This window comes from Myiozetetes cayanensis, unplaced genomic scaffold (genome assembly GCF_022539395.1).
Source record: "Myiozetetes cayanensis isolate MyiCay16 unplaced genomic scaffold, myiCay2020 scf1, whole genome shotgun sequence".
Taxonomy (NCBI): Eukaryota; Metazoa; Chordata; class Aves; order Passeriformes; family Tyrannidae; genus Myiozetetes; species Myiozetetes cayanensis.
In genome coordinates, this window is record NW_026086604.1 from 130,296,058 (window position 1) to 130,321,807 (window position 25,750).

The 25,750-nt window shown below is 35.9% G+C and overlaps 1 protein-coding gene across 2 annotated transcripts in view; it reads right to left on the reverse strand.

Annotated features, from left to right (window-relative positions):
• Positions 1-25,750, reverse strand: part of MINDY3 (MINDY lysine 48 deubiquitinase 3) — a 54,729-nt gene that overhangs the window by 7,782 nt on the left and 21,197 nt on the right. For both annotated transcript variants that reach the window (XM_050313177.1, XM_050313185.1), the window contains exons 9-12: positions 24,102-24,172; positions 21,705-21,785; positions 3,343-3,415; positions 2,462-2,534 (exon numbers count right to left, since the gene is read on the reverse strand). In XM_050313177.1, coding sequence (XP_050169134.1) covers positions 2,462-2,534; positions 3,343-3,415; positions 21,705-21,785; positions 24,102-24,172 — 298 coding nt within the window. The remainder of the gene's footprint in view (positions 1-2,461; positions 2,535-3,342; positions 3,416-21,704; positions 21,786-24,101; positions 24,173-25,750) is intronic.

The following is a 25,750-nucleotide window of genomic DNA, read 5'->3' on the forward strand; positions in this document are numbered from 1 at the left end:
AACACTGAATGTGATATCCTAGAAACCATTCATTTAATATCTTAAAAAAATTCACTACTCAAGTGAAATTGCAGCTGAGGATTTACAAGATACTGGACTATAATCCTTCTATTCCTCATTCTCACTGCTCTCAAAGTACAAAATTTTAGATGTGTCGGTGGCTGTCTGAAACCTGCTCAAATTCTTGAAATGCTGTAACAGTTGTAAAAACATCTGTGTTTGTAAACAGAACCATGGTAGATCATTTGGAAAATGCACTTAAAATTATGTAATAAAATTAAAGCAAGCTATATACTCACTGATGAAATACAAGAACTGTTTAAAAATACAGAGCCATTCTATGTTTTTAAGTGTAGTCAACGGAAAAAATTCAATCAATTAGACAGGAGGGAAGATTGAATAAACTTTGATTGTGACATGTTTCAGCTGAGGCTTTTTCTTTCAGCAAGTCGCTGATGCTCTTCAGTGTCACTGGTATTACAGCAGAGCTACAAACACGTGTGTTTGTGCCTCAGTCTCCTCAGTTCAAAACCTGGCACCTGAACTGAGGAGGTTACGAATGCTGGGGTGATGATACTTGATGGTCTTTGTACTCTTCTGGCTGGGAAGTGTGTGGGGACAAAAGCCTCCACTACTTGTCAAATAGAGAGGTAGGGTGAAATGTTTTAAACAAGCTAAACCTAGATGGACAGATGGACTGAAATCAGTGCCCTGAAGAGCATCAAATGATTTTTAGAAACAAAAAGGCAAAATGAGACAGCTGGATTCTCAGGTTATCTACTAAAAGACTAGAAATTTTTACTAAAATCCCATGCAATGGCATTCAGTATTGAATAATCCACCCTGCTAATTCACATCTGCTCTACAGAGTTTTCCCCTCAATAGTTCTGTAACTCTAAGCAGGTCTGACCATATACACCCTGAGATTCTGAGAAGCTTAATGCCTTGAATTAGACTATCAAAAATGTAAATTTCTGATACTTAGAGGCAAGGCCTTTAGTTTTCCTTTGAAACAAGAAAAAAACACCCAAAACCAAGCAGAAAAACCTATATGAAATTTGAAATGTGTGATTTACACTTGTGTTCCACATATAATAGACAGGACATCGAGGACCAGAACAGAGCAGGTCCTCAAGACAGTAATATTAGGCAATGTACTTATTTGAGAGGAGATGATTCAAGGCTGCATATTTCATAGTTTGATCATGGCTCTTCAATATAGCTATATTCATATCAAGTATCAATATTCTGACTGGGTCTTCCTATGTCAATTTATATTTGATGTACTATGAACAACAAAATAGGACAGCTCTATGCCACAAATGCCTTAAAAGCCAAACAGCCAAATGGAAACAATGCTAAATGAGGACATTTTTTTGAGACAGATGAACAAAAAGGCCAAAGGAAACCTCTTCAGACCTATTAAATTATGGTTTTTTTCCTTCTCTCCTTTAAAAAAAAAAATCTGTAGACTGCACTACTTATTGTCATGATATGAATGCCAACCTTTTGTCTTGTACTTTCTTTTGGTTTAGTTTCATAGTATCTCTTTATTTCAATTTTCACTTCTATCCTCCAGAGAACAGCTCAGTAAACTTTATTATACTTTAACATTTGAAAGGAGAGAAAATGGCATCAATCTCATTTCAGATGGCTATCTTAAGTAAACTTGCACTCTCCACAGCCATTCTGCAGATCAACAGTGTAGTCTCAACTAAACTAGACCACCTGTTTCCAAAAGGGCAGAAGCATCTTTTGCAGCGGTTAAAAAGTTCAAGTACGTAATTCATCTTTCTGGGTTAAGCATTTAGTTTTTGGCAAAACATGTTAAGTTTTGATACTGAAAGATAGCTGTAGTCTCTTAATATTAGTCGTGTTTGTCCACATTAGATCCAAAATAAGTTACCTTTTTCATTTAAGAGTTTTAACTCTAATCCTAGGAATCAGTGTGTCATTTCTGGAAACAAATGACAACTATTAACACCACAAGGTCCTGAATGCTGGTGGAAACAGAAGTGTAACTGAAGCAGTTTCAGTTACAAACTCTGTAGACAAATCCAGTGGTAATTTAATGCAAATCTGCCTCTGAATACCTTGATTGGCTCTCCTTACATTCTGTTTCAATCCTATTAACATACAGAAATATATTCATGACTATCTCCTAAATGTATAGTAATGCAATAGGTCTGAGATTTTTTTTTTGGCTTCTAGTTAACACTAACAAAGTTAGAGAGATCTTAATTTTCATTCCTCCCATTTAATTTAAAGCTGACTTAGACACTTCAAAATAACATTCTGTGCTCAGAATGCAAGATAGGAAGAAAAAATGCAAGTTAGGGAAAAAACCCCAACCTGAAATTATAATAAAAATATGGTTAACTGAATCCAGAAAAAAAAGTCCTAAATTATAATTAATGTGGTTAACTGATACTTCTGTATATTTAAATTTTATTATACTTACTATTCAGGATCTGAAACAAGGTCCAGAGCCTTCATTACATCTTCTAGCAGAGTGTCTGGTATAAAACCATTATCTGAAGAAACAGCAAAGCTTCTTGTGAGGAAAGAAGCAAAACGCTTTCCAGGAGTAAAAATTTCACTCAAAAATAAAAATACTACATATTACATATTTACATTTACACCTGTAAAATTTGCAAGCAAATTGTGGGGTTCTAGAGGGAACACAGTTTTTAAACACTTCTCTCCCACCTTATTTGACCCAACAGAGTGCAATACAGAAACTGAGTTTATCACTAATACAATTAGAAGCTTAATACCTGCTAAGAATTCAACCTCTGTATAGTAATCTCCACCTCCACCAGGTACCTAGGGATAAATAACTGAACATTTTTTCCCCTTTTGATTAGGTAAAATAGTACCTGAATGTCAGATATCCTCTGTTTTCCAAATCATAAGAAAATTCTCAGTGTATGTCATACTCATTCAAGAACAAAATCTCATGAAAAATGAATCATATCAGATCAGTTGTTTTATGAAAGTGTAATAAAGGAGAAATCAAATTATATATAACTTTATGCTAATTACAAAAAGCACTACAAGCTTAAAAAATGTATGTTTAAGAACTCTAATTCCTATTGCACAACTTCCCTTACTTTACAAGTCTCAGAGAATTTCTTCATAGTATCATGGAATGGTTTGGGCTGGAAGGGACCTTAAAGATCATTTAGTTCCAAGGGCACCTCCCACTAGAACAGGGTGCTCAGTGTCACTTATAGATTGACTACTGTATTGGACATTTCTAAAGTACTAGGCATTAAATTCCTCTCTTAATGAGTACATTTCTACTAAAAATCTTATTTCAGTAAGAAGTACAGCCCTTACCCTCAGGGTCATACGTCTGGAAAACCCTTCTAGCTTGTTCTGAAGGCGCTTCGGGAGCAACAAGGGCCATATCCTACAGAGGAGGAAAAAAAGAAAACTTTCAGAATATTCTTACTTCAGACACAGATTACTAAAAAGACTTTTAGCCATACTACATGTGGTTGGAACCTAAATTAATGAAAATTTAAATACAACAGGAAAAAAAATTAAGGTAATTTGGCAATTTTGCTGATAGTGATATCAAATTATCAAGAAATATGCTAAAGATTATGCCACAAACTTCTAGACAAATTTTATGCAAGTCTTTTCATACAGATGTTGTAGCACAAAAGGTAATTGGAAACTACAATTCCAATCACCCAGTATTCGAAAGCCCCAAGTGAAAAAGCATATGAGAGAAACTAATTTGGGAGGAGTCCCTTCATCCTGCAAATCTCTCCTTGCTTTGTATACTGAAAATAGAAACACTAGATTTTTATATTAATTCAGTATCATAATAATGAAATTTTAAATTAATTTAGATTTAAATAAATATTAGTTACTTGGAACAAAGCCACTATTTAATGAAAAGTTTTCCAGTGATTTTACAAATTAATAACTAGAACATCTACAGAAAACCAATACTTGTATCCAATACAGTGTATCTTCAGATTTATGTATGTTCTAAACTTCTTTAAAGTACTTTCAGATAAAAAGATCATAACAGCTCAACTCAATTAGTTTTATAATGCCAGATGATGCATGAAGTTGTGCAGTTGTTGAGCACACACCCTGTCATAACGGGTAACACTTACGTGATTATATAAGCTACACACATAGACTGTAAAATTTCATAATCTATGAACAACTCGTAAATAATTTGGAATACAAAACACACTAAGCAGGAGTAGATTCCACTATCACAGTGTATTAAAGTAAAGTAATGCAAATAGTTCTCAATTTAAAATCGATGCCATAGCATATAGAGTTTATTAACAGCAAAATGATCAGCGATTTTAATATTCAGGATTTAACTCTAAAGACGGGATATTTTAATGGTAGGTTCTTATTAATGAATTAGCAGCTCAGGGAGATAATGTAACGAGAGAACTCTTAAAATTTCCAATAGCATGGAAGGATACAGCCCAAAGTAACTTCCAACTGCACATACAATTTGAAATGTAAACTACATATTTCTATTTTGCTTTACGAGTATGCAGTTCTTTCCATACAATCTTAATGTGACACAAGAATAAAGACTTTGGGTTGTCTCCTCTCCCTGCAAATTATCTTGTTAATGTAGTACTTTCCACAGTTTCATGCAATGCAAAATGGATTTTTTAAAGTAAGTTTTCTGCAACTACCAACATTTTTTTTTTATAGTCCAATTGCAAATAGTGTATATTTCCATTGGCATTTTAATTTTCCAGGTCCTCCAGGTCCTTAGTTATTTCAGTTCACATATGTGTACACAGGAAGAACTTACTAGATGAAGTCACTGAATGCATTTCTCAATACTGAAAAATCTGTCTTTCAATTGAATTTTTAAATATGGTAAAGCATCCAAATTATTACATATTACCACTTTTTGTTTATTAAATGTGATTTACTGACGTTATAAGCAAGTAGTTTCAGAAGAAAACTTGGAAAAGTTACTTGCTTGGGAGAGATGACAAAAAAGCCCACCCCTCCTATCTGCAAAATAATTCTGACTTTTCACTGAGACTGTAGTCTTATAAAAAGTTAAAAATCCAAGATTTCAATTTTTTATATACAAATCCCATACAACCTCTAACTTAGTATATTATTCATTCCCATTATCCAGAAACCTTTGAAAATTCAATTAGTCCATATATTTGTATCGAGGGGGAAAAAATACCATAGCTCCTTCATGTAGTAAAGCTGAAAACGTGACAAACATCTAACAAAAACATAGTTCAGCTGCCCAAGCTGATATTTCACCATATGTGCCAAAATGTATTCCCCATCCCAGCCTTACGAATTGTATTTTGATGTAACCCATGCATTGAAAGTTCCATATAAGGGTATCCCATGAACAGTTAATTACAATAATTATTTCCAATACTAAGTACAACATGTCCCAAAAATCATGCTTCACTCACTGGCTTTTGTGATAAACAAACAAGTCATTTTATGTTACTTTGAAAAGTTATTCTCCTCAGTAGTACCAGTTATTTTAAGATCCCATGTTTACCCTCAGAGGCAAAAAATACTCTTCATAAGTTTTAATGAAAACACACCAGAAGTTTTCATTCTACAAATCAAAAGCAGAACATAATGGCTAAGCCACATGGAAATCCTGGCTGCAATTTTTACAAAGATTGTACCCTAAAAGACCTGTAGCCCTGGACAATGCAATCTACACTCATACTCAGTGCTTTACATTCTACACTACCACTGTTGAGTGATACATGGAAGAATTACATATTGCAGTACTTTCTTCTCAAAAATTTGCCTAGAGACAATACAGAAACATTATTATTTATCAACTTTTTAACTTGCTACAATTTAATCAGATCTGGAGGACTGAAGTTTATTTAATCCAGTCTTGTATTACAGAGAAAAGTGTGTATTTTTCAATGCTATAATCAGTGGCTTTCAAAGCATCAACTTTTCCAAAATGGTTTCCTAAGAAAACAAGGTTGATGGGAATCTCTGAAACCGATTCCCATCTCTCCAGCTGACTTTTGAATCCATTGCCAATTCAGTTTTACAGAGGAAATGGAGTCTCACAACTGGCTGTTGAAACTGAATGCCAGGCAGGGCATCTCATTGTGGAGTTGGTTCAAAAAGATATTTGATTTTTATATGTCAGTAAGATTCCTTTGGAGATTGTCTTTCGAAAGAGAAAAGATACAACACAATCCTACAGATGTACCATGTAACTGTATCATTATATTTTGGACGCACAGTCTTTCACACATGATGAGAATGCATCTCAAACTAGATAATGCTCTGAGATAAGAATGTGAAGTTTCAGTTCCTCCTGTGGCTGTGATTGCAAATGCAATGATTAATCTCCACATCCAGTGCCAGTATCCCAGAGGACACAGACAAGGTTTCTTCTTTTTAAAGGTGAGGGAATCCTGCTCCCAAACCAGAAGACAGGAAATGCTCTTTACAGGCTGAGATAGAATAACCCACTTAACTGAGAAAGAATAGACTTGAATGCAGCTTTACATGGAGGCAGGGAGCAGAAGCGTCATACGTCTCACCACACATACAAATGAGTTTATGTGTCCTAAAGGTGTCAGATACTGTTTTACTTGTAGAGACTGGTTAAGAAGTAAACCAAAGAGTAAAATTTAACATAGGCTGGGATTAGTTCACAAGTGGGAGAGCTATCATCACTACAGAAGTAAAAAGAGGTTCAAAGTCTTGCAGTGATATAAAATCTAGTTGTTGATTCTCATTAAGATGGAGAAGCTTAAACAGAACTTGGACATTGCCTGAAATTAAATAACAGCTTTATTGTAGATCTTCCTAGGAGATAATTACCAAATCAAGGAAAGGAGAGTCTTTAAGACCTGAAATGGGAGGCCATTATTACCATCATAGAAATAACCAAACAGGTATGGAAAGGCACCACTGAATAGGTATTGAGATTGCTGAGGTATCTTGTTCTAAAAATACCAACATTCTACTGTCAATTTTGGTAGACTATTGTAAAGGGTCTGTCCGCAAAGGGACAGAGTTGGAGAATTATGTCATGGCAACAAAGCAAGCCAAATCCTAGAGCCCTAAACTGCAGAGTCTGTCCTAAGGCATTTCATGTTATTTGACATAAAGGCAGTTTGAAGGAGTACAAGTCTGGCTCTGAACAGGCAGATTGCCAATGAAGACTAGTTCAAGACTACCATTTGTTTTCAGGGAGATCATCTGCACCAATAGTTTGGACAGTCATTGGCCCGTGGTTGTAGCAGTGATGAGAGTATCCTGTATAGATTGCTAACAATTATTTTCTTGTGCTGGCCAGTGGACTATGAGATTACTCTGCCGCATATTATCTTCTATGAGAGAAGGCATTAAAAAAAAGCTGAACAACTGGAACACAGCCAAAGACTACTTAAAGGAGTATAAGATCTTTCCCCCTTTGAGAGTTGTATATAGAGGAACTGAAGGAAAGGTGCTTGACTTATTTGTCACTGAACAAGAACTCTGCAGCCACTTCAGAATGGCACGTGTCAAATGTCATATACTGTATCCTCCTCAGCCTTGAAGAAGGGCTATGAGTCTATTTGGGATTCAGAAAATGCCCAAAGAAAATCCTTTCCTTGAACATGAGAGGAAAGAGGCACAAAAGGAATTATGCCACCCCGAAAGTAGCTGAGTTTTTATCAGGGGTCAGAAAATAAAATACAGGCCTTGTAATTCAGACCAGGAAAAGATGACACAGTTTATCTCCAAGTGTTCATCAAGGGATAGATGTGGTGGGAGGAGAAACATTCATGGTAAGCAGTTTCTTGCAGCAAGGTGGTTAAAAGGAAGCAAACTGGCACCAGCTGCACGCTGTCTTGTAAGAGCGAAAGGACTGCATTTACTCGACAAGACCTGCAGTACCTTGCTGAGACCAGAAGAGAGTTCTCAATAGGGAAGAATGAAAAGCTACATGTGGACTACTTTTTCAAATCCTTTTTCACCTTCATCCATACTACCCTGACAGAAAAGAGAGCCTACTTGATCCAAAGGTGAGGTGAGGCTGAGGAGGAAAAGCAAACAGAAGCCAAAGAGCAAGAATTAATAACAGGAATCTGAAGACCCTGTCAGCCTACCCATCTGGAAATCTGGGCTTTTAACATACACTCAAGTTATAGAAACCACAATAGATCCTCCATTCCTGTGGGAGAGGACGGTTTAATGAGACAGCCAACTTAAAATGCCACAGCAGTGCAGTTTTTAAAAAATAAGAGAAACTCCAAGTACAGTGATACATGTTTAACAGTTATATTGCCACAGATGGTGGTGGTTTAGTTTAAAACATTACAAGGAGGCAACCCATTAAAAAAATAAGAGCTTCTTCAACATGTTCCTTGCTTTGACAGACATATTATAAGACATTATTGTAAATCAATAAAGATTAGGTATATAGCCTTTTTCTTAGTTACTAGCTTGTTCTGCTCAGCAATACAGTACAGGGTCTTTGTTTTGAAAGCAAAAATACATTACTGGAATTACAGACCAGGAGTCAGCAAATTTAAGTCTACTGGAATTCTTATCTAATTACTAAATTACATACTACCCTCCAGTCACAAGATTATTCTGAAAGAAGCTTTTCAAATTATCTGTTGCCTAAGAGGAATCAAGCTGGAAATGGGAAAATTCCATGTTTTACAACTTCCAAAACCTTCACAATATTATTCACTCAAGATTAACTTTAGCCTCTATTATCATGTTACTTTTTTTCTATGTAAAAAAGTTAATATCTGTATTTTATACTATTTCCATATCTAATATCATTTCAGCCTATAGACACGAGCTGATTGCTATACAACCCGTGGTATTAACATACTATTTGGCAATTCAAATCAGGATGTGGGAAATGAACAAATATGTCAGGAACATTTGATAGCAAAGTTTAAAGCCAGTGAAGATATACTGAAGAAATTCAAAAATACAGTTCTCACAGTACTAAAAGCTGCATTTAATGTTGGAAACCAGCTTACAGTGTTCAGTTTCCCACTTAAACCACATAATTCTCTCTTGGCATGACAAAAACCCTCTGGTTTGCTTTAATCCAGGAATGATGAAATGTTTTTGAAAACAGACCAGATTATTTTATAACTTAAATAAAACTAAAGTGTTTCTAAAGGACAATTATTAGTCTGGTTAATTATTCTAACAGTAATAGTTTATGTCTTTACATGTGAAATGTATGAGCTCTATGAAGCAAAACATTCATAATCCAGTGTAATTTAGTACTGGTAAGCAGTGATTTAGGAATTTTTTATATGTACGTGTGTTGATACATGTATGGAGAAAATACTAAACATTCACAAACAGTTTTTATTATTATTAAAACAGTGTTGCCTTTGAGTTTCATATTTGACTGTGGTATTTCAGGTAGCTAATTCCAGTAGTAGCGGAATAGAGCAATTATCTTCTATGAAAAACAGTATCATTGTTTCAATTAATATAAAAATGGTGATATTTTTCTCATTAAAGCTGTATTATACAATAAAGCCCATCTCACTTCACACCAATTACGAGCTTTCTTAACTACACATAGGCAGTGACTGAACTTTTTTTCTAAGTACATCTGCACTGTTTCAGTATTTCCATAACTAAGGTGTTTTTAACTTATCTATGTCTTTGACTGAAAACTTTGGCACCACTCTGTAACACGAAGCAGTTATTTTTAAAGTACACATATAAATGTATAAGCATATAAGGATAGTGTAAGAAATCCACTGGTAAATGAAAATGGCATTGGACTCCCCATAACACAGATTACAAAGAGAAAACAGATTTCATACTCTTATATAAAACAAAGCAATACTGGAAAAAAATGCACTTAAATATTGAAATGAGGTTACTACAGTTTTAGACACAAACAAATACACTATTCAGATGTGACTTCTAATGGTATGTAACAGGAGAAGTAAAGATAGAAAATTAAGACAAAGTCTTAAATATCACTAAATATGCTTCACCTTTGCTAGGAAGAGTTCAAAACTTCCTACCCCCATAGACAACCCTTGTAACCCCTCTTTTTTTTTTTTTTGTATATTTTTCCTCATTCCACGTTTAGATTTTCAATTCCTTCATTCACATATCCTAACCTGAAAGTAGAGCTGCCTTATCAAAAGAGGTCAAAAGATGTTATTCTGTACACAAAAAATGTTGCTACTGGTATGAAAAGAGTCAATATAGGGATGAAAAACTTATTTTTCAATACTTCTTAAAAAGTGGTTAGAAACTGATTACTAAAAGTCTTTGTGTTTGTACTTGTAAAGGATTAAATCAGATGTTGTATATGGATTCACCCTAACGTTCCCAGGGATTCACCAGCTCTCATATGCATTAAGGTTGTGTGGTTCAAACATCAGCTACAAACCAAACTGATTTAGGTTCCTGCTGTTCATAAAATTATCTTAAGTATCCTGACACTGATTCTCTATACAAGTTCAGTCTGTCATGTCACGCATTTCTCAGGCAGTTTGTGAGTTTTGCAAAAAGCAGAACTTGGCATAAGGTTTCAGGACCACAAGAGTTACTATTTTAAAGTATATTTTTATTATTGAAGCACATGCTATGTTGGCAGTCTCATTTACTGTTTCTAGTTCCCTGCATCTATCCCAGTAGGGTTTGGGAACATGGGAATAAAGCAGGCTGAACAGAGAATAAAAAAATGTCAGCCTTCACTTTCAAGGATACATGGTGCCCTGCTCAGAAAGAACATCTGGTCTTCAGACATTTTGGATAGAAACTATGCAGAGAGACAGAAAATGGCCACAAAATAATTTCCCTGTTGTTTATCCCAAGAACACTTCACTTAAAAATATCTTTAATAGGCATTCAATAACTATATTTAAAACTCTATTTCCAAAGTTCTGCAATACATTAATGCCTTCAGAAAATTTTTCTTTTTTTTCCAAGAAGAAAAACTGTAAGGGGAAGAAAGAATCTGAGGAATCAATCTAGAACACGTATTTATAATGTGTGCACAGCCACTCACGGAGATTAATTTTTTCAAACAGAAGACATGACAGGCAGGTAATCAGTTCACACACTGGAACTGCTGTTTGGTAACACAGTGAATACTAGAGTCCCAGTTCTAAGTCTTAATAAAAATGGGAAAAATAGTATTCCCAGTATCATTATCTGGTAATAATAATCTGCAGTTAGTAGGCTGCAATCAAAATGTAAGATAAAATAAAAAGGAAGGTGACTTGTAGAGCAAAGAATGACTGGTGTGAGCCTGGCACTCTCAAGGTTTATGATTTCTACGTACTATCTCAGTTAAGATACATGGAATATTCATTCTACTTGCCTATAAAGTCTCTTCATTGTGATACTTATATATAAGCATACTAAATTCTGTAATTTGGAAGACTGGTTTAGATTTTAGGGATCTTATAAAAAATTTTTGTGGAAATGACTCAATAACATTTCTCTTTTAAAATTCCATTTCTGGAATGATTCCATGAAGATAATCCTGACTACAAATGCACTATTTTCTGTCCTAAATTGGTTTATTCTGACCTGGATTGGTTTAGAAACTTTGACTGACATCCATGCGTACAAACACTTGTTGGGAGACAAAAAAAAAAAAAAGAGAAACAAAACTCAGCTTTTTTCCCTCTCAATTTGCTGAGATTGCATCTTATGACTAGAACAGCATCTTTGACCTCTGCCTTATCTCCTTCATAAATACATCATCACACCAAAGCCTGATATGAACACTGGAGCATACCATTGCATTTACAGAATTTCTGGAAAGGAGTGTTCTACGGCATAAAACTAACACTCCTCTTTCCATTTTTCACTTGTTGCAAGATTAACTATTAAGCTAATGTCTTTCTCTTCCTAACTGTTTGTGTACCATTCAATGACTTGTAAACCAGCAGGAAATGAAAATGCATTAAATTTATCGAAGTCAAAGCTTTTGGTCTAAGACTTTAGAAGGCCTTCGAGGGAATCAACGAGAAGTTCATGCCTCTCCCCTCCACCTACTCATGAATACTGGACAAACTACAAATTGGTTAGGATGTAATAATACCTCCTCCACTATCCAGAGGGCTCAAATAAAAAGGGAGAGTATTATTATTTTGGGGAAATTTGAGATGTATCCAAATACAGGCAGAAAGCTAAAGCGTAGTGTAAAATAATTCTGAACACTAAAAAGCCAAGACATAAACATCCAAATGAGAAAAGGGCTTACGAAGAAGAGCTTTATTTTTCAGGACAAGATCTACTGTGAACTAACCACTAACCCGTTCACTATCAGACACTGGAAGGATTCCAAGTTGTGCCATGTAATATTCCGTAACAGTGACCCACCAGAGGAAGGTCACTGTAAAACAATTATTCAAAGACACATCTATAAACAATACCTAATTTCAGAACATTGCCAGCAGACTGCAAACATAACACGTGCCAAATGCAGAATCGAGTGGTAGATGTTAATGCATTAAGTGAGGTGGATATGCTTGGTGTCCCAGCAGGAAAAAAAAGTAACACAACATACAAGAGGACATCGTATTACAAAAGGTGCTTTGAGGAAACTTCAGGCGAGTTCTCTGTGGATGGCTGTATCCTACTGCCTTGCTACCCCAGCAACACCATAAACAATACTTTGCTATTTTATGTAGCTGAAAATAAAATAATTGTGTCAGAATTAAGTGGGACTTGCACCTGGAAAGGTCAGAGCACCTGACTAATGGAAGAACGAAATGATGGAGGAAAAAGCCATAAGTATTCTGTTTTTCACTTGATTTCGAATTACAAATACTTTTTTTATACAACATTTCTTTAAATATCAATTTGATTGATATTTAAATACTACAATACTATTAAAAACTCTACCAATTTTTAATTGTATTTTAACAATGAGCCAGTACGTCCTTCCTCCAAATTTCAAAAACAGAATATCTACCCGTCATGTGATGACTCAGGCCCAATGTCTTCGCTATTGTATCAAATATAGCTGGAACCAACATTGGTTTCACACCTAAAAGGGATACAGAATGATACAAGTTCTCAGCCTTTGTTTCTATGCAATACTTTTACTTTCAGAGTTTACTTGATACAGTGACTTATAAATTATTGCATTTAGCAATTTCTTTGATATATTTACTATTTGCAAGCCACTCTGCATATTCTATGAAAAAGAATGAAACAACTAAAATGTATTTCTTTAAAAATCAGTCTTTCACTTGATAGGCTACCATACATGCAAACATATTGTTCATACCCTCATCCTTTCAGAAATAGGAGGCTGCAATTCCTTCTCGATGCTAATAAGTACTCCTATGGGGTAGGACCCAATCTGTTACCTTCCAATCCCCAATTTCAGTTTACATATGAAAATCATACATTCTAATATGAGGAAAAAGAAAAAGTATTCCTCAGGACAGTGCTGCCTATGAACGGGGAGTAAGTGATCCACCATTTCTATATGGCTCTGGTGCCTTTTCCACAACTTGGGCTGTTTATTGTCTAAATACTGTCTCATGGAGATGACTGTACATTAATCTCAAGTATGTTCACACACAATCTTTAAAAATCAGACAAAAATGTGGTTTTTAACTAACTGAACTGCATATTCAGCAAAGGGAAGGTCAACAGAGCACACACTTGGAAGGGAATTAGGAAGTTGGAAATGTGAATTGATAGATGACCTCTAGAATGACTTTTCATTCTAACTGTATTTAGAACAGGCTTAAAATGATGAAGGAGACATTCTCCTAAAAATGTTTAATGTGATATTCATGGTCATTACTTAGGCATATTTTCTTTCTAAGTTTTCTAATTCAGAAGTGCTCCTACAAGATACTAAACTGAGAGCTTAGCTTATTTGTGGATAATTCCTTAATTTTTCATTTGTGGATCTAGAAAAGGTTCTTGCATTACCCTGGCTTTCTATCCTTCCTTCTTTCAGGCCTCCTTCCTTCCTTCATTTCAAAGGGTATTTCATTCAACAAGTGGTAGTGTTTTATTTTGAATTTTTATAACCTAAAAACAGTGGATTGTTTGGAACTGCTAGAACTATTCCCCACAACCCATTCTACAAGTTTTCATCCAGGCTTTGAAACTGCACATCCCGAATCAGTACAAAGATGTTCTCATCTACCTGGGCACAGAACAGTATCAAAATGTGTAACATTTCAGGGTGAATTCTTTCCAGTGACACAAAAATTGGAACAACTCAAACAAACACATGACAAGTGGTGTCCAAACAGACCTACTCTCCGCTACTTCATATATAAAAAATGAACCTCCATCTCTGAAAGAAAACAGATGGATGAGAAGTTTTTTCCCAAAAGGAAGTAATCTGCTTATTTGCTTAGGGGCACATACAATTACATTTCATGGTCTGTATCACCCAACCATGAAAAATGCCCTTAAATGATCACTGTGAAACCCGTATATAATGGGATGAAAGTTAAAAATTTTCTAAAACTGTTGAGAACATATAGATATGACTAAATAGCTGAAATTAGTCAGACAATGGGGGTAAACACAGCAAATAAAATTCTTTTAAGATGGTGAACCCCAAATAATTGGTTAGATTAACATGCAGAGTCTTGTGTCTCTCAGTTTAATGATCTCTACACTAAAATTTCTGTGTCTAAAAACAAACAATGCAAAACCTCATGTTTGAGTTACCTCTTTATGATCTGAACAGCAAGTTCTCATAATTGTTACTCATTATTATGGGATGCACAGAACTTCTGACAAGAGCAATACAACCTGGGCCTAATTCCTAGATGTTCTCGCTTCAGAGTTTTGCCACAAATTGTCAAAACACCCACCAGTGCCCAAAGATTCATTTCTCTAGTATTCAAAGACATCAAGTTCTTTACCTAACCTCAGGAATTGGAAGACCACCAAAGTGCTCTTTAATACTTTTCACATGCAACTTCCTCAACATCTACAGGTATACGATTGCACTCGTGTCTTGATAAAAGTCAGTCACGTGATATTAGATTCCATGGTTATGGCTTTCTCTTCCTAGCTCAATATTTTTAGCAATTATACTAGGCTAAAACTTAAATAAAATCTGTACATCTGTATCTCCAGTTCAAGGTCTCTTTGTAACAATGCGAAAGGAACTCATATCCCACTCATCCTTCTAATAATACCTGAAATATCCAAAAATCCTGAGCAACTAGAGTTCTGCTTGACTCTGGAAGAAAGAGTGATCATCACCCCTAAAACCATGAAAATCTAAGTCAGGTCCACTATAAATGCTGGAAACTTTAGTATGGTCTCGTGACTCTCTGATTTAAGATGTAATAATGTATGTCATAATCACAGTGTAGTAATCATAGCATTAGAACATTACTTGGCCTCTGTAAATCTGCATTACAGAATTTCTTATGGACAGTGATCTGTGAGCCCTACCCTTAGCTCTGCAGAACAGCCCCACCTGCCTACCAGGGGCATACACCTCAATCTTCCCACTCCATCCTTCTGTTATCCTCTGATTATCTCTGCTCTTCTTGGAAGTCCAGAGTTCTCAAAGACACTTTGTAGGTCTGAGTGGATGTCAGAGAGGCAGCAAACCCAGAATTAGTTCTTTATCTCTTGGACTGGAGATGGCGTACCTGGGTCTTCACAACCTTTTTTCCTCTTTCCCTAACTTTGTGCAAGACGTGAAAATGATTATGTTCTGTACAAAGCTGGTATAGCCGCTCAGAGGAGCTTTGCTTTCTCCACTATTTAAAAATTCTTTTAGTAAAGCTGAAGTACAGACCATCAAAAACTATGAGCATACACGGAGATTTGACATTTCCAAGCAGCTATCAAAGTTGGCTACTCATTCAAACAACATGACAAATGGGAAAATAAAAGGAAACAAATATTTCTTCTGAGCAAAGCCAAAAATCATATGATGGCAAGAGTTTCTCATGAAAGCCACCTCCACTTAGAACCAAAAGTACATTTCTAATTAAAAATTTAAACAAAAAAAAAAAATATACAGAGACTTCATAAGAAATTACAATACTCCAGATTTGTTACCTTCAGAGAAGATAAAACCACAATGACTTTGGATAAATTGATATAATGAACTGGTTTCATTAGAAACAAATATGCCACCACACACTGATGCATCATATGTAGTCTCTTTTAATACAATGAAAAATCTAGACAACATCTAGAATAATGCTTGATAATGCTGGTGTGAAAACCACTGACATGAATGAAAAAAGCAAAAATTCTCCCACAGAAAACCTCCTAATCAATTAATAAACTGTCCAGAAGTGCATGTTCATAAAAAGGACCACATGTCTGTAGCAGGACAAATTCATCACAAGTAAAACTGGAGTAGACTCACAAGAGCAGAAAAAGTTAAGCTCTGTGATCTCACAAAGCTAGAATAGGGTAGACACCTTTCAGAAGTATTTTATTTTGAGGTGCCCCTTGCCAACTGTGAGACCTCAGAGTTGGCCTTTCTGCTACGAAACTCATTTGGACAAAGAAACCCTTATGAATGACTGCGTTATTCAGAACAACTTAAATTAATTTAGCAATAGCATTTACACTATGAAGCGTAAACCAACCAGTAGAGTAACTTCAGTTCCCTTTGGGAGCCCACAGTTCTCATGGGAACCACCCTCCTTCAACACTCATTTTAAATAGGGGTCTCTTCCTGAGTAAAGCTTTTAAATTAACAGTCAACAGAAATATTTGAAGAGTCACTGCTGATTTAGTCAGGTGAGAGCTATTGTCAAGAACAGAGCAGCATTTGTCTCCCTGCTCTTAATCAGCACACAGAAAATATAAACCACTACTTTAGCCTAGAAATTATTTCTGCAGTTGCCTCATCTATATCCTTTCCCTTAAATGTCCAGACTGTTCCAATCAGAACCAATTCCTCTTACTTCTCAAAACTAAAGACTCTGCATGAACATGCTCTCTAACTATTTCCTGAAGAGGGGTCTTCAAGCTGTGATTTTAATTTCTTCTCTGATGAAGACATACTTTTCAAAATTTGATTACCTGCATTTACTGGTCATGGGAGTAAAAAACAATAGGAAATGCATAGGTATTTTTCACTACCTTGCAAAGCAGAAGAGTTCCTAAATTAAAGGGTACATGTAAGTTACTTTTGTACAGACCAGAGTTGTTAACACATACTAGTAATGCTTGAATTTTTACACATACACCTTGTTTTCTTTCCCAGCCATTGATCACCTCTGTTGGTGTTCTGACTTAAATGTTGTACCAAATAACACTCCCCTTTAGTCCAGTTCTGGTAAACACCGCTGACCCAAATTTTGGCTCTCCTATAGCAGTGTCAGCATTTGCTGAGGTGCTCCTCAGCTGAGCTCTGATTGAAAAAAGTGTTCAGGAGGAAAAGTGAGTGCTCTTTCTTCTGAGAGACAATACTATCAAGGATGCAGAAGAAAGGCCCTGAGAATATGTAGAACAGTGATCAAAGTTAGAAAAATTTAAAAATGTAATCCGAAACCAGTACAGTTCCAATAGACCAGAGCAGGGACATTTTCCTTCTAAAGTAGTAATTTGTAACTTTTCAGATATCTCAGCCAGGAGTTTCCTCACATCTGATTTTTCAAGTCTAGAAATGCAACAGTGCCATAACTGAAAATGGATAGCCAGTTCTGTTGTGGCCTGTGTGCTCCAAAACCTAGACACGAGCTAAGGGAATTTTTTTAAAACTTACACAGCTCACATGTCCCCACAGACAGTTTCAATCACCAGACATTCATTCCATTGCTCTCTTTTCACTTTCAAAGAGTTTGAATTCAAACTTCCAGACCATGTGGATTTGCATGTCAGCAGACAGCATTTAGAAAGCAGCTGTTACCTTGGTGCTGTTCTTCCTATTGTTTGCACTGGAACATTTTCATATTATACTCTGCGTAACATTTCAACCTGTTGGTATTCTTTTATACAGAGTCTGACCACACTTGGACACTCCTCAAAGTTCTGAATAGTCTCAGCTTGTCATAACTTCCTATGTTATGAATATCATAAAAATTAAGAACTGCCCATACAGCATTTCATCCAGAACATCACAGCTCTAAGTAGAGCTACCGCACTTCTCTCTCCTCTTCCCTACAGTAAAGACAAAAAATAAACACCTGTAACCTTAAAGCTGATTTTTAGAGGACATTTACAATACCATGTATCTACCTTCATACCGTCTGCCTCAGCATGTCAGATTGAAAGGTTCCTTGTCTGCTTTTGTTGCACTGAGGCCATTTGAAAGCTTCCCTATTCTCTGAAAGGAAGGGAGGGCGAGAGAGACAGAAGTGATGGCTGTTTTGATTTAGTTGCCTATGAAGAACCTGCATACTCGTCCTTACAGGGAAACTCTACCTTGTTGCAAAACGCAGAGTCCATGACCACTAAGACTAATAGCCATGCTTAATTTTTCAGAAAATGTTAAATTGGACTGCTGAGCATTAAGCAACTTTCTGACCTTATATACACACAGTTGTAATTGAAAGAAAATATGATTGTACTAGTTACTTAATAATTAATTACTAATTGCTAGGATTTGTCTGCCCTCCCAATTATTGACATAAGTTTTCCCTGCTCTATTATGACACATATAAGTACCAGAGTTCTGAAGAACTACTTAGGTAATACAGATGTTCACATGGCCTTTCTGACTTAATAACATACTCATCAACAGAACAAGCTGTAGTACTTTTGCCCAAGACAGTCAGCCTTAGAAACGTTTCCAGATTCTATTTTCTTTCCACAAGATCTAACTACAAAAAATCATTTGGCTGATGACAGGTCAACTAAGTGCCAGGTAGCAAAACTGTTGATATTCTCTTCAATAAAATGTGCTTCAATCAAAATTGCACTTTTAAGGAAGAAATTATTTCTTGTTATTTCTCTCTACATCCAATTCTTTGCAGTAAAATGAGGTTCATAACTCTGGTATGTACAGAAATGCTACAACAATCAAGATATGGAGATGAAGACCATGCAGATAGAATAAAATTTATTCTCTTAGTAACAGGAGAAACTGCTGACCCACTGCAGACTTCTGTTAAAACTAGGACATGACTCAACTGTCTCCATTTAAGGCTATTTCATGCAGCAGCAGTTACAAGAGAACTTAAGCCAAATAACATACTTCAGTTAATTTTTTTTCACTTTAAGCTGTAAGTGTGACCTTCAGCCCAAAGATACTGTGCTTCATTTTGCTCACTTATTACAATCCATTGAAAATATAGAAAGTTTTAGAATGACAGTTATGAACAGATTTAATTTTTTTAGAAAGTATGACTGAAAAACATTTCTCACAGTCAGTTACAGAGGAATGGTCCATGTCTGAAGTAGTACAAATATATTCTGGCAGTCAGCAATAGATGTCTACAGCACTTAAATCAAAATAGATAGAAAAGGTGGTTTATCATTCATTCCACTGGTAGGAGAACAATGTTCATCATTCATCAAATGTAAAAAATCTGAGTGAAACATCTGAGTATTAAAGAACAGCAGCCAGCTTTTTTAAGTAGGGTACTATGCAGAATCTGAGAAAAACCTTTTGCTTATTAAACCTCCATGCTCATGAAAAGTCCCTGGGATAGCAGTGAAGATTGTCCTGTTCCCTACTTTTCCCATGCTACTTGTCCATAGTGACAGCAGCCTAGGAAGATTGCTATTTCTAGATTTCTAGACCCAATTACTCAGCCAATGACAAAAGTAACTACTATTATGCTTAATAATTGCCTAACATTCTTCTACTTAAGCATAAAGGTTTAGGCTCCTGTAAAACATATGCAGTTTGAAAGAATTAAAGCTTATGTGCTTTTTTTTTTAAGCTTAATCAGCACTGGTTTTGGCTCCACAGTTCATTTTTCTCTTTCCATTCTGAAAATTTCTTTCTCATGCAATCAAACTCACCATCAAACTAGAATCTACATCCTCAGTATCAAACACCATCTACACAACTACACACGCTATTTTAATAACTTGCTGACTAGCCATTGGCAATGAATTCAAGTTTCTTCCTGTCATTTTTGGCACATAGTTTCAATTGATACAATAATGGATTGTCAACGTGACTCACATATCCACTGTAGCCAACATTTCTGCTCCACCTGAAATGCTCAACAACCACTCCTTTAGAAAGGGTGAGTCAGACACACAAACTCAAGGACTCAAGAGCTTTTACACATCTTCAGCTCCTGCTTTGTTTAATAATAACAAAAAAAAAAAACCCTAGGGAATTCTTTGCCAAGACCATGTCAATTCCTTATTCTGCTTTTTAGTTCCTAAGATACTAACCACAGGCTGAAGTTTTCCACAGCCTAAGTGGAGTTCAGTGAACAAAGGAAAACCAATTAGAGACACCAGATATTGATATCCAGTTACTTTAAGCCCAGCAAACAGCTCTCAACATCCTAAAAGGAAGCATTAGAAATGGATTTCTACCTGGAAATGGCTGCTGTATACACTAAACATTAGGTGTAATAACATTTGTGACAGGTACATTAGACTGGTATAACAGAGTAATTATACCTATTTGCATCAGGCTGCTGTCTATATGACAGGGTACTGACTTCGATGGTGTAATTCAGAAAAACTACGGATAAAATTTCAAAATTGAAATAAAAAAGCTTTCCTGGGAAAGACTGTTTGGGGAGAGAGCAAAGCAGAAAACAGGCATTCAAAGCAAAATAATGATTTTTCTGTTTCCGTGGAGTGGGAAACAGTATTTATCAGACACAGAATTTGCAAAACACAGTCAGTGTGCAACACTGGCTAATTAATTTTAAGGATTTTTTTTTTAATTTAAGTTTAAATTTAAGTTTTAATTTAAGGTAAATAAATAGTACTACACAGAAGCTTCCAATGTATTGTGAGGGTTTGTTTTTTAGTAAGAAAAATCTTAGCATTTTTGTTGTCTTTTTAAAGATTGGGCAAATGTTTTACTTAAGGAAATTCAACAGCTCAAGAATTTATAGCTTCATCTTTGACATATGTTCTAGTACCTATTTTTAAGATTTATACCTAAAATATTAATTAATTTTTAAGATATTAAGTACAGGAAAGTTAATTCCTAATAAGTGCTAATAAATACACTAGTAAGTATCATTCGAAGTTTCAATAAAATTTAATCAGAAACAACTGTTCTATAAAAATAAAATGTAGGGAAAACAACTTGCAGTTGTCCAATAAAGAAACAGAATTTGTCTCCTCAGAAAATCTGCTCTAAGATTTTAAACTGAGAGGTCCTCTCAAAAAGATGTCTCACAGATTAGAGTACATACCTGACAGAGTAAATATAAGTAATTATCATAACAGTCCTAATATCTATTTTTAATCTAGTACAACCAACTACCATTATAGATTACAAATTGTGTCAGGAAGATTAAACTACTGAAGTCACCTACACTATCTACCTTCTTTTTATATCTCTCTTGCACTGTAGAAATTTAAGATAGTACTTATCCCAAGCATGGTGTTCTAAAGCATACCCTCACCCCAGCCCAATAAATTAAGCTAAAACCAAAAGACTTCACTTAAATTTATGAGGTATTGGTAAATTATGTGAACAACTTTACCTTCAAGGGAAGGCTTAATTGAAAGGTTTGGTGACTATATTTTTACATTAAAGCCACATGAAACTCCCGTGGTAGTAAGATCCGTACTTTGAATTTATGTGGTGTTTATCTGCCTGAGGTTACCAAAAACCACATCTAACATACCTTGGCAAAGAAGACTGTGAGGTGCGTTTCACTGCCAAGTATCCAAATAGGAAATTTTGGAGACTTCAAATAGGAGCCAACCTAAAAAGGTACAACAAAATCAGAAACACAACGCAAACCGAGAAAAGTCACCAATGTTAGTGACCAAGTTAATGAAAATTCAGTTAGTGGAATCACAACTGCTCTAGCAACTAATATAATATGTTCAATAAAACGGCGTAACTGTGTAAAATATTTATGTTCTAATGTTGATCACTGATTGCTGTTTGACTTGGAAAACAAGCTTAGGATAATTAACAGTGACATATATAAGACATCAGCGAGACTGTGGCAATAATGATATCCTTTACTTCTACCTTGGAGACATGCTCCAAACACTGCACACTACTCCTGTGCTTAGCAGTACTATAATCAGATGCTAAATGAGGTAGAAATCCACTTGACTTATTAGCTGGTTTTGGATGAGTCAATTCTGAATTGACATTTACTTAATAAATGAAGGGACAGCTAGTTACAGTCAATACACCAACATTCTGCCAACTACATTAACCTCTTTAACCCTGAGCTAAGCTAAAGGAATTCAATAGAGATTGGAAAGGAAGCAAAGAATAACCAAAAAGTCTTTTGAAAAAAAGTGTACTCATACTGTTTCATAAGCAGTTACTGTAAAACAACCAGGACCTGTGACTGCACAAGGGACCCATGTTGGAGCAGTTTGTGAAGAACTGCAGCCAGTGGGAAGGATGCACATTGTAGAAGTTCAAGGAGAACTGTCTCCCATGGGTGGGACCCCACGCTGGAGCAGGAGAAGCAGAGATTCCCCTGCAGATCACGGTGAAACAGCTGTCCCCTGCAGCCCATGGAGCACTACAGTGTGGGCTTTACTAATGGTGGACTACAGGAGGAGACCCCTGTTGCAGCCATTCTGGGAACAAAGGGCAGAATTCACTGCAGTATCAAACCCTATAACCTGGCCCAAGGGACCAGGGGTGGAGATTCAAACCTCTCAATTGTTGTAAGCCATTATTTGAGTTGTATGCTACAGGGATTACTATAACAGGAACCACCTGAACCAATGGAGGAGAACCCTTACAAGAAGCAGCTGGAGTCCAGCAGTGACCTGACCTGAGCTGGCTTTGGTGCCCATCAATTCCATGCAGGACACCACCTCTCCTGTCCAGTGTGAACACCACAACAGATGGAACCCAATGTTATGGACTAAAAGAACTCAAAGGACATTCTGTGGACATTTAGCAGGGGTGATCCACAGACTAAGGGAATGACAACTGTGAATTATATCAAAGGATGGGAAGGGGCATGCTGGTTAATGAGGTGGTATTGAATAGTGTGGGACCTGGCCATGATGTAAATGGTATGGAATAAGGGGTGGAATGTGCTGGTTTGGAACGGAATAGAGTTAATTTTCTTCACAGTGGTTAGTATGGGGCTATGTTTTGGATTTGTGCTGAACACAGGGTTGTTTAGTTATTGCTGAGCAGGGATTACACAGAGCCAAGGCCTTTTCTGCTCTCTGTACTGCCACACTGGCAAGGAAGTTGGGGCTACACGTGAAGCTGAGAGGAGACCCAGCTGGGACAGGTGACCCAAACCAACTAAAGGGATATTCCACACTATATGACATCATGCTCAGTATATAGAGTGGGAGGGAAGGAGGAGGAAGTGGGGACGTTTGGAATGAGGCTGTTTGTCTTCCTGAGAAACCATTATGTGAGACAGAACTCTCTTCTCCTGGGAATGGCTGCCTGCCCATGGGAAGCAGTAAATTTATTCCTTGTTTTGCTTTGCTTGTGTGCAGCCTTTGCTTTCCCTATTAAACTGTCTTTTTCTCAACGCTTGAGTTTTCTACATTTTACCCTTCTGATTCTGCCCCTAATCCCACTGGTGGGGGAGTGTGTGAGTGGTGCTTGGCTACTGGCTGGGGTTAAACCACAACAGTAAGGCACAAAATTTCTCAAATAAGAACCTGGAATCAAGAGATTCTGTGTCACAACAGGAAGAAACAATATGGACTACGGTGTCCATATCACTTACTTTCAGATGTTCAGAGATAAACACATTTACAACAGCAAGCCACTTTGGGACCTCACAGTTTTATAACCATCTACATAACATGCATTATGAGTTATTTTACTAAAAATATAAGCTTCTAACTAGCTACAATAAAGTTCTAATTTAAGTAGCATCAAACCACATTTACTCAATAAGATGCATTTGACAATTTTATTATATATCTACTATTTTAATATATTAGTCTCAGTTTTAATTTGAACATAATTTGAAAGATCTCAAACTGTACAGCTTTCAGTAATACTGTTAAAAAAAAGCCCACAACACCTTAATGAAAGAAAATTTTCAAATTATGTAGAAACAGCTTACCTTACAATATCTCAGAGATTCCATCAACGTCAAAAAGCCTACTGTTGCCTGTTTGTGTATGCCAAGAAGTTCTGTTCAAAACAAACCACAATATTTATTCAAGAAAAATCTGCAAATCTTATTTTAACCCATTTTTTTCTTACTTTTAAAATTAGTCAAGTAATAACTTTAAAGCATGCAGTTTTAATAACAATGGCAAATCATTAAGGTATAACCAAAATTATAAAGGTTTACTAATTTCCCTCTCTATAAAGTATGAGCCAAACTCATGGTTTTAAAAGCTTACTGTTGACAGCCACTTTTCAAAATTTTTGGAATTAGTAGGAAATGAAGTACTTTCAAGTTACACCACAATTATTCTCAGAAAAACCTAAGTAAAACAGCTATCTTGAAGAGGAAAAAAAATCCCATATATATGCACATATATATTTTTCTTCCTCCCTCCTTTTTTTTTTCCTTAAGAGTTCCTTGGCCATATTTATCTAAACATTTCACATTCTGAGTAATAAAACATAATTTTGCAAAAAATAATTTTGTTAGTAGGAAAACTAATTTGATTTTCTGTACTGACTTCCACTTAATGTATCATAGAGCTCTCAAACACACACACAGCTGTCAGGAATAGCTCAAATATTTATGTATTACTGATTGAAAGAGCACTTACAGAGCCTTATTTGAGGCTCTCTAATAAAGAAGGAGAAAGTACTTAAAAATTCAAGCTTTGAAACTAATTATAAGGATTTGGAAGAAGCTCTGGGCTTACATATATATCATCTCAACAGTTCCAAGTACTGTCTGCTTGGAACAGCTTTGCTACGTCCCCAAACATTGCCTAAACAAGAGCAACACATACCTGGAAACACATATCATCATCAATTTAACAAGATCTGGATTTCCTTTTTTTCCAGTGAACACTGACTTTTGCATTTGAAACTTCCCTCTAAAACACTAAGTTGCAACTTTATTTTTTAACACTGATCATTCATGTAGAACAGCATAAAACTATGAAGTCTTTATCCATGAGCTAAAGCCTCAGGACAATAGCAAAGGTAAGAAACCATTCTAAATTCAAAAAAAATTCTGGACTGTAAGAAATCAACTCTGCATTTCATTGTAACTCACAGCACTAGGCACGGTATACCATGCTCCCTTCACCAACTCCAAGCCTACTGAATTTTGCAACAGTGCAGAACAGTTATTACAGTAGTGGTTTAACTTTTTCCGCTACTGTTAAGTGAAAAAAAATTCATCCAACTCTGAAAATCAAAACCCAAAAAACTTACAAACACAGTCTTGTTCACTACCTTTGTGGCCTGGAAGTACAACTCCTTCCTTAGAGTGTCAGCTATACATATTAAAATGCTCTTGCAGTGCAGAATTCTTTGATCTGAAACTGCTTTCATGGATTATCTTCAGATTTGCTTGGAATTAAAACATTCAGGGGTTCATAAAAACACTTTGCAGAACACTGACCATTATCTCACTGACTTATAGGTGTGTTGCTATAAATTGTCATACACTGAGGAAATTAAACCTTCCTTTGAGCAGAGGGCAAGAGAGCTATAGCCCAACTGAAAAAAACTAGTGAAGGATCCTCCAAACTAGGGAACAGCTATCGTACAGAAATAGTACATTTATACGTGCAGTGA